Source organism: Dermochelys coriacea, chromosome 6 (genome assembly GCF_009764565.3).
Source record: "Dermochelys coriacea isolate rDerCor1 chromosome 6, rDerCor1.pri.v4, whole genome shotgun sequence".
NCBI classification, from domain to species: domain Eukaryota; kingdom Metazoa; phylum Chordata; order Testudines; family Dermochelyidae; genus Dermochelys; species Dermochelys coriacea.
The window spans coordinates 40426042-40436449 of record NC_050073.1 but is presented as its reverse complement, the minus strand read 5'-3'; the positions used below and the strand labels follow the sequence as shown (position 1 = coordinate 40436449).

Below are 10408 nucleotides of genomic sequence, written 5' to 3'. Positions count from 1 at the left end.
GCCTTTGTACACAGTTATCTTGCTGAAAACACTTGGACAAAGGACTGAGTATTGTAACCCAAGGAACATCATTGTGGCATAACTAACTTCCACATTTCAACTGCCAGCTCCCAGCTGATGAGCTGCCATGTGAAATATACTTGTTTTCATTGGTAATGTTTAGCCCCTCCCAGCTGGACCAATGTGTAATGAGATGTGAATTAGAGCTGTTAAAACAAAGTTGAGACCATTTCTTAGCAGACATACAGATGTCTCCACTTATCCTGTTTATTTCTGTAGCAGCTACACAGAAATGCCATAATTCTGCTGTCACTCTAAATAGAGGGGAACTTCTTAACGGAATAACTTTTTATCCTCATGGAGAGCTAAATAACTCAGAAAATGTTTCAGAGCTGGCACACAATTTACTGGATATAGTAGGTCTCAGTTTTTGAAAAGTAGATTTTTATTTTTATTTTTACAATACTAGGATTTCTAGAAACATTGATAAAGTTTTTTTTTTGCCTTTCCCCCCAAATTTTTAAACTTGCAATTTCAAGGAAGTTGAATTCAGGGTTTTTTTTGTTTTTCTGGGAGGAGGGGGTATAAGTTACGGTTTTTAAATTGAGAGCTTTAACTGAGATTATTTTGCAATGTCAACTGTGGTAGTTGAACTGGATAATCTTTCTCCAGAAGACACTGAGAGTGAAAATGATGCCAAGTCAGTTTTTAGTAAAGCTAAATCCAATGAACTACATGCTGATTGCTGCAGTCTTAAACTTCACTCCTCACACTCTGCACCTGTTGGTAAGCTTCAGTTTTATTGATTTCCCCCCCCCCCCCATTCTCCCTAAGGCTGTATTTATTTATGCATGTAATATGTGGAATGAACTAGAATACCTAATATGAAGAATAATTTTCATAAGGTCTTGTAATCAGCAGGTATGAATCTGAGTTCTTGTTTTAGTTAACATGTGTTGCTGCCAGGTATACTTGGAAAAGAGGGTAGATCAGGTACTAATTGTTTAAAAAAATAAGGGGCTAGATTTCTTGTCACCTAAGAGCTGACATACAAAGGCTGTAGTTGAGAGAAGGAGGGAAAAAAGTGGCAGTCACCTTTGCATCATCTGGAATATGGGCTGCTGCAGAGAATGAAACAGCCTTGATATAAGACAATAGCCTTTCCTGGGCTGTTTATGGGCTGTGCTGCAGCCCAGAATCTTCTTAGAACCAAGAGCTATGACTACTTGCCTGCCTTTTCCCAGCAAATCTCCATCATAGTAGAACTTTCATGGAAAGATACCCAGGGGTTCTACATTGCTCCTGGGCATGGGGAAATTCTCTCCTTGCCCATTCTGGCTCATTGTATGCTGCCTGAAAGTACTAGAGTTGAAATAGATCCTACGAAATGTGAACAAAATTATCATCATGAGTTTGAAATTTTTATTTCCTTGAAAATTCATTTGATTGTGCCAAAATACAGCTTATAGAATACCACTAACACATTCAAAGCTGTATCTGTAATTAGATCTGTTGAAACATCTCTCCTATGCCCTTTAATACCTTCCAATTTATTCAAATTACTCTCATCTAAGACATACACTTAAATATGCTGCCTTCCTGTGGGCTACAGCACAGTTTTCATTGCGTATTTTACCTCATGTGACTCACTGGGAATGCCTCCACTGGATAATGTTTCCACCTGCTCTGTAATCACTAGTAGCACAGAAAACAAATTAGTTAAGCATATAGCAGCTGAATGTGAGTATGGAGATGCTTTATCTTGTGGGGGGCAATCCCAATTGGATAGTATAATTTTGACTTCACAAAGCAGGTGAATAAGTAAACCAGGCTGTCACTAAAAGTATTTTCTTAGCAATGAGCCTCCTGGAAGTTTGTGTAATTATCACTTTAAACATTCTAATTTTAATAAACATTGTCACATACAATAACCAGAATTAGCACAATATGAATAAATATAAAGTGATGTTACCTAATCCCTTGCAAGCAAACTGATTTGATTGCTCCAAATTTGTGTCATGCCCTTAATAGTTATTGCCTAATTAATTCATTTTCAGTCTATGAAAATATCAGTAAGGCCTAAATCTTGAGACATATGCATGTGCTTAACTCTACAAATAGCAGTAGTCCCTTTGACTTCAGTGGAACTATTTGGGTGTGTAAATTTAAACATACACACGAGCCTCTGCAGGATTGGAATCCAGTGTTCATTTCTTGCACTAGGCAATTTTACATCACTGTATTTTAAGTGTTCAATATCATAATGGAACAGCATAAAAATTAACATATGTTGCAGGAGACCAATTATATTGAAGCACTTAACACAATTGCTGTCATAGGACAAAGGAGGGTTAGTAGGTTACAAATTGTTGTAATGAGCCATTGATTTTTGGTGTCTAGCAGTTGTGAATTAAGTTCCCAGGCTCGTCTTTTGAAGCTGTTGTGCAGGTTTCCTTTAATAACAGGGACTGTGAGGTTGGATAAAGAGTGATCACTTTGTGAAAAGTATTTGCCTACGGTGATAAGGTGTTTTTGTCTTGTCTTATTACTTTCCTGTATGAATTCACTTGAAAGCACAGTGATTGTTCGGTTTTACCCACATAGTTGTTTGTGTAATGCCCATGGATCTTCATAGGTGTGTTGGAGTTGTGATATTGATCATTATAGCAGTGGGGATATGTCTGTGGGTTTTGCATCTGTTCAGGAAGGGTCTGATGCTGTTTTGAGTTGATGGGTCCTGGTCTGTGGAGTAGAGTTGCCAACTGTCTAATCACACAAACCCAAATACCTTCACCCTGCCCTGCCTCTTCTCCAAGGCCCCGCCCCACTCACTCCATCCTCCCTCCTTCCATCGCTCACTCTTCTCCACCCTCACTTACTTTCACCAGGCTGGGGCAGGGGGTGCGGGGTGCAGGCTCTGGGATGGAGTTTGGGTGTGTGAGGTGGCTCAGGGCTGGGGCTGCGGGTTGGGATGTGGGCTCTGGGAGGTGAGGCTGGGGCAGAGGTTTGGGGTGCAGGATGGAATGCGGGGTGCTGGATCTGGGAGGGGGCTGGGGCAGAGGGTTGGGGTGCAGGGCAGGGTGTGGGCTGGGGGAGGGGGTGAGGGGTGCAGGCTCTGGCAGGGCAGCGCTTACCTCCAGTGGCTCCTGGGCAGTGGTGCAGCAGGGCTAATGCAGCTTTCTTGCCTACCCTGGCTCCACGCCGCTCCCAGAAGCAGCCAGCACATCTCTGTGGCCCCAGGGCGGGGGAAGGGGCTGCTGCATGTCTGCATTTCCTGGCCAATGGGAGCTACGGATTTGGCGCTTGGGGTGGGGGCAGCACACAGAGACCCCCTGCTCCCCACAGGGATGTGCCAGCCGCTTCCGGAAGCGATGTGGAGCTAGGGCAGGCAGGGAGCCTTCCTTAGCCCCGTTGCGCTCACAGACTTTTAGCGGCCAAAATTACTGATTTTATTCATGTAGCGATATTTCTGTATAAATCAGTTATGCATGAGTTCCCAGTGATTAAAAGTAGGAAATAACTTTAGCAACTGTGTAGTCCTTGTTGAAAAACCCTGTCATTTCAAGGATGATCTTTGTACCTGGTTGGAAAAGTCAGTTAATGCTGCTGTTTATCTTGGGGACCAACATGGCTACAACAATGCAACTTATCCAACTTTTTATTTTTATTTTTGAAGAGTGGTGATTTAATGCAATTAAAATCTCAAAAAAGTCTTAGCCTTTTAAAATTGGTTTGTTTTGATATTTATTTTACCAATATTTCAAAGAAAACCTTCTGTTATGAATGTTACCATAAGTTGGCTGAGGTCTGAATGAAACACACTTTTAACAAAACAAAATAAAAAAAACTTTGGCTTCCACTATATTGTTTCCCAAGAAAAATTTACACACACTCAGCAATGGCCATTGATAAAAATAGATCTAGTTTGGCTACAGTAAGATCTGTTTTCTTAACACACAGACTATTTCCAGGCAGCCCAGATTCATACTCTGATGCAAAGTATCAAAATCCTGACAGGGACAGTCTTTAAACATAATGCCAAATTTCCCAGATATGTACAGTAAATAACCTGAAAATCTTTATATCTGGGGAAAAAACACAATTGGATCTGCTAATGCTGACCTCTGCACTCACACACTTACAGTGGGATGACACATGGATACAGGGGTCTGCCTTAGTAGATCCTGAAGCAGGATTGGATTGGAGCCTTGCAGTTCTATACACACTCTTGTTCACTTTTCTTCTTCAATGGATTTAGGAAGAAAAGTTGAAGTACTTCACAAAGTACCAATAAGTACAAACATATAACATGCGCTAGGTGTATGTTGGTAGGAAACAATTATGGACATAGAACTAACATTAAACCCAGCATATATGCCATTTATTTCTCCTATATGTTTGTGCCATATTGCCCCTATATTCAGTTGTTGTTGTAGCAATCTATGCTCTAGTCCTTGGATCTAGAACTTAATGATACTGTTTTTGTGAACAAAATGCAGAGCTGAATGTACAGAGGGCACCAGTTAACAAAGCAGCAAACATTCCTCCACTATTGACAGCTTAATTTTATTACAATGGGTTATAGCTGTCCCTTGCTGTCTTCTGTATTTTTGACAGGCTCTAATTATGTCTTTTCTAAGTCCCCCGTCCTGCAAACACAACTCAGTTATGGATGTGCATAGGTTGTTGGCAGAATCAGGGCCATATTCCTTAAGCATAGTGCAAAAAAACTTATATTATGAAAACTGAAGGAATTTTAAATATATAATCATTACTAATTTTCTACTATGTAAGCAGTCAGGATGAGCTCCACCCTGACATCTGGTGGTGAGTTGTGGCAAGTTGTGGAAAAGAACTTCTGGGGCTGATCTCGTTTGCATAGGCACACCCACCCTGCCTAGCATGAGCCCATAGCTGCCCAAATGGTCACTTTGGCTGCTGTGGGATCCCCACTTTCTCTGTTGGGTCAGGAAGAATAAATTATTATTCTGATTATGTGACTCAAGGACAGTGGAACTGTACTTGGTCTTTTGTTATGATGGAGGGACTCACCATCAACTAAGTAGCACTTGCTAGGCAAGGGATGTGGGTTCCAAAACTCAGTGAATTGAGAGAGGCTAGGGATAGGTATTAATATCTGGTGGTATGGGCTGCTGGTGAGGGTCCTGTATGCCAATTGCACCTTCTTCTTCTCCTCTCTCCACTGTGGAATATTGGAGCTAATTTTGCTTCCATTAGGAGTCTAGTTACAGGCTGCTGAGCTGAACTCACTTTGGGCCAATGGTGTACCCCTATTACAAACTGAAATCACAAAAGACCTAAATTACTAAGAGTTGAAATCACTGAGTTGTGTTAAGTAGTGGGGGGGCCTGAAGATATATTGCGGAGGCGGCTGGAGGAGCGGAGCAGCTTGCTGGATGGCTGGCAGAGCAAAGCGATTCGTGGGATGGTTAGTAGAGCAGAGTGGAGCCCCATGGAGAGGTGGGGCAATTGGCTTTGGACCACGTAAGGTGCCCCTTAACCCCCACATCTCCACCCAGGTTGGGAGGTAAAACTCTGCAGATAAACTTTCGAACTCTGGGGCTGCACTGACCAGGCACAGAGACTTTTGGGTTGTTGGACTTTTGGGACTTTGGGTGACTTTTGGGTTGCTGGACTCAAGAACCAAAAGGAAAGGACATGGCCCAATTTTCCTGGGGTGGGTTTTTGCTCATGGATTGTGTTATGAATCCTGTTGGTGGTATTTCCCCAACATAATGCCACATTGTTTCTCTCTGTTATTAAAAGGCTTTTGCTACTCAGACTCTGCTTGCGAGAGGGGAAGTATTGCTTCTTAGAGGCATCCAGCGGGTGTGGTATATATTTGTCCCAGGTCCCTGGGTGAGGGCTCAAGCCTGTTTTGCATTGTGTTATTGGAATGGAACCCCTAGATACTGAACCCGGACCTTGTTGCTGCCACTCTGACAGGCAGAAGGGTTGCAACTATGTTGTGTAGTTGTAGCCATGTTAGTCCCAGGATATTAGAGATGAGATGGGTGAGGCAATATCTTCTTTTTTGGACCAACTTCTGTTAGTGAGAGAGACAAACAGCTCTTCAGGTCTGGGAAAAGTACTCCCAGCATCATGGTGAAAATGCAAGGTGGAACAGATTGTTTAGCATATATAGTTAGCGCACACGTAAGGGATCTTTCAAGGTGGGGTCACCCATTAACACCTCTGCAGTCATAGGACAAAAAATTAGGGGGTAGTGATTTACAGATTATTGTAATAAATCAGAAATCCAGTCTCTCTGTTCAGTCGTTGATTTTTAGTTTCTAATACAGTAATGAATTCAAGCTCCAAAGCATATTCAACAAAGACAAATGCAGAGTCCTGCACTTAGGAAGGAAGAATCCCATGCACTGCTATAGGCGGGAGACTGACTGGCTAAGCGACAGTTCTGCAGAAAAGGACCTGGGGATTACAGTGGACAAGAAGTTGGATATGAGTCAACAGTGTGCCCTTGTTGCCAGAAGATTGAGGGAAGTGATTATTCCCCTCTATTCGGCACTGGTGAGGCCACACCTGGAGTATTGCGTACAGTTTTGGTCCCCCAACTACAGAAGGGATGTGGACAAATTGGAGAGAGTCCAGCGGAGGGCAACGAAAATGATTAGGGGGCTGAGGCACATGACGTATGAGGAGAGGCTGAGGGAGCTGGGGTTATTTAGCCTGCAGAAGAGAAGAGGAGGGAGGATTTGACAGCAGCCTTCAACTACCTGAAGGGGGGTTCCAAAGAAGATGGAGCTAGGCTATTCTTAGTGGTGGCAGATGACAGAACAAGGAGCAATGGTCTCAAGTTACAGTGGGAGAAGTCTAGGTTGGATATTAGGAAACACTATTTCATTAGGAGGGTGGTGAAGCACTGGAATGGGTTACCTATGGAGGTGGTGGAATCTCCATCCTTAGAGGTTTTTAAGGCTTGACAAAGCCCTGGCTGGGATGATTTAGTTGATGTTGGTCCTGCTTTGAGCAGGGGATTGGACTGCTCAAAGCAGGACCAACATCAGGTCCTGAGATCTCTGGCCTCATTCCCAGTATATCCACTACACTGGGGGAGGGTGGGTAGTCCTGAGGTCTCTTCCAACCCTAATCGTCTATGATTTTATGTCTTTTGAAAGTGTTGTGCAGATTTCCTTTGAGGATGAGGACTGAGAGATCAGATATAGAGTAAAAAGAAAGAGTACTTGTGGCACCTTAGAGACTAACAAATTTATTAGAGCATAAGCTTTCGTGAGCTACAGCTCACTTCATTGGATGCATATAGCTCACGAAAGCTTATGCTCTAATAAATTTGTTAGTCTCTAAGGTGCCACAAGTACTCCTTTTCTTTTTGCAAATACAGACTAACACGGCTGCTACTCTGAAATCAGATATAGAGAGATCACTTTGTGAAAAGCGTTCACCCACAGAACATTGTGGGTTTTTCTGTTGTTTTTCTATATGAGTTCATTCGAGAGTGTAGTGATTATTTGGTTTCACCTACATAGTTGTTGTTGGAGGCATTTAGTGCACTGGATGAGGTATACACATGTTGTAATAGGCATGTATGGGTTCCGTGGGTCTTGAAAGGTGTGTTGTGGGGGAGTGTGTGTTGTAACAGTGGAGTCTGTCTGCAGGGTTTGCATCTGTTTTTCTGGCAGGCTCTGATGCTGCTTTGAGTTGATGTGGCGTGGTCTATAGAGAGCTTGCTTCTGATGATGAGCTTGAAGAGTTTGTTTGAAGGTCAGAAGAGGAGATTCAGGAAATATTTCTTTCAGGATGGGGTTCCCATTGAGTATGGGTTGTATTTGTTTGATTATACCCTATAGGGGTTCCAGTGTGGGTTGGTAAATGACAACTAAGGGTGTGTAGTTGGGGGGAGGGGGATTATTTCTGTAATGAAGCCGGTTCTCTCAAGCTATTTGAGTGACCTGTTCCATGATGTGATCTACTTCTCAGGTGGACTGTCCTTGTTTGATGAAGGTGTTTTTACATGTGTTAAGGTGTATATCCCAGACTTAATCCTCCAAGCATATTGTGTGGCATAAGAAATCCTGGCTGTAGATAACAGATTTCTTGGTGTGTTTGGTGTGGTTACTGAACCTATGAAGGTAGGTGTGGTGATCCATGGGCTTCTTGTTCTTCTCAGGGGAAAACTTTCTTTTCCCCTCTTCTTCCCACCTTTGCCAACAAAGCGAAGCATCCAAATAGTGCTGATCTGCACAAGGGAGTTACTGATTTTTTTGATGAGTAACCCAATGTTCAGCAGGACTAGAGAGTCCCACTTGTTATATTCTGGCATTAAAAAAAAAAGCAGAGTGAAATAGCAAATCAGGTTTTCTTTAAATATACATTATGTTTAAAGAGAAATATCCTCTCAAAAAAATCCTTGGCCATTGCTCCATCCCCTTAGCATTATTCCTTTGGCACAATGAGATGCAAAGCTGCATTGATAGGGAATTAGGAATTCCCTTGGATAAGGAATTCCCTAGAAGGTATGAAGTTGGCATAGCTGCCTAAACACTACTTACCACCCTCCCCCAGTGTAGTGGATATATTGGGAATGAGGCCAGAGCATGCTTTGTTTCAGCCAGTCTGGACTAGCAGAATAGCTTCTGCAGGTTAGAGTAGCCTCAAGGCTTTTATAACTTGGGGCTGCACTCAGAATATGTATGCAAAACAGAACAGGAAGGGACTTCCTGGATAGTCAAGTCCCCCCGATATCACAAGTAACTCCTTCATGTAATCCTGATCAGAAACTTGTCAAGGTCTATCTTAAAACTAGTTAACTTGTTTGCTCTACTACTCCTTATTGGCAGGCTGCTCCAGAAATTCATTCCTCTGGTGGTTATAAATCTAATTTTTAGTCTAAATTTATTCATAGCCAGTTTATACCCATTTGTCCTTGTGCCAACACAGTCAATTAGCTTCAATAGCTCTTCTCTTTCTCTGGTGTTTACCCCCAATGTATTTGTAGAGAGCAATCATATCTGCTATCAGCCTATGTTTTTCTAGGCTAGCTAAGCCAAAATCTTAGTCTTCTCTCATAAAATTCTCCATATCATCCTTATATCCTTTTCTGTTCCAGTTTGAATTAATCTTTCTCATCTATCTTGTACATGGGTGGTCAGAATTGTACATAGTCTTCCAGATGAAATCTGAGTGCCTTGTACAATGTCATTAATACTTCACTATCTCTACTGGAAATACCTCACTTGATGCATCCTAAGATCACATTTGTCTTTTTCACAGGCACATCACACTGGTGATTCATATTCATCCTGTGGATCGACTGTTACACCCAAATCTTTCTCTTCTTCTGTTTCCAACTGAACCCCTAGCTTATCGTAGAAAAGTTTTAGTCCCCAAGTGCATTACCTTGCACTTTGTACTATTGAACTTCATCCTGTTTTTATTATTCCAGTGTTCAAGGTCATTCAGTTCTTCCTGTATTTTATATTCCAATCTTTCTCTGAATTGACTATAACTCTCAACTATATGTCATCACAGATTTCATTATCACACCTCTACTTCTTGTGCTAAGGTCATTAGTGTGTGGAATCAAAGAGGAGAAAGGTGAGAGAGAGTCATTTGTGTCTCCCCTCCCTTTCTCTCTTCATGTTCACGAAGTGGATCTCAGGTGCACCTGATGATCTAGACCTAGGTCTCAACAAATGTTATTCCTTGAGATAATCTATATAAATACATTCACTTTCAGCAACCTCAACTTTTTGTGTCCTCTGAAATATACGGATCCCAATTTAGCATTCTAAAAATATCTTACAGGAGTGCCACATCTTCAGTGACATAAGAATTAAATTCTTTGATTCCAGATTAAATGAATATTTACAGGGTGGGATTTTGCCTTTATGTGGAATATTTACTTTGGTGAAATGGAAATATCTGAGAAGAATTTTTCCTTAATAAAATATATTGTAAGTAACTAATCTATTAGACTTCATCTGGTGGTTAGATTATTTCATAGTGCAAAGCCACACTGCTGCCACCTGTGAATGTCCTTTCAACTGAAAATATTTCCATTATTCTCTGAAGACTGAGTAAATCCTGTTTGTTGAAAATTGCTTAAATCAATATTCTTCTATTCTCCCCAAATTTGTGGTAATTTTCTCATTCATTTCTTCTGAATCTTGAAAACAGCTTAGATGAAATTTATATCGTGGTGTGCAAGGAGTTACATACGCAATTGTGAATGGTAGCTGTGCATGTAATCGTCTTTGTGCCACACTGACAATTCATCCTAATTGTTCAATCATGCTGCTGTGATATAATGCAAGAAAGAACAAAAATGATGATATACTAGGAGTTGTTGCTGTTAATTGAAACACAGTTTTAGGTCCCAGTCCTAAAATGAACTCTGTGCAGGACC

The 10408-nt window shown here is 41.6% G+C and overlaps 1 protein-coding gene across 3 annotated transcripts in view; it reads left to right on the top strand.

Annotated features, from left to right (window-relative positions):
* Positions 1-232: 232 nt before the first annotated feature.
* ANO3 (anoctamin 3) overlaps positions 233-10408 on the top strand; it is a 386869-nt gene continuing 376693 nt past the window's right edge. For all 3 annotated transcript variants that reach the window (XM_043516667.1, XM_043516665.1, XM_038406144.2), the window contains exon 1: positions 233-786. In XM_043516667.1, the coding sequence (XP_043372602.1) occupies positions 633-786 (154 nt within the window). In that variant the 5' untranslated portion in view covers positions 233-632. The remainder of the gene's footprint in view (positions 787-10408) is intronic.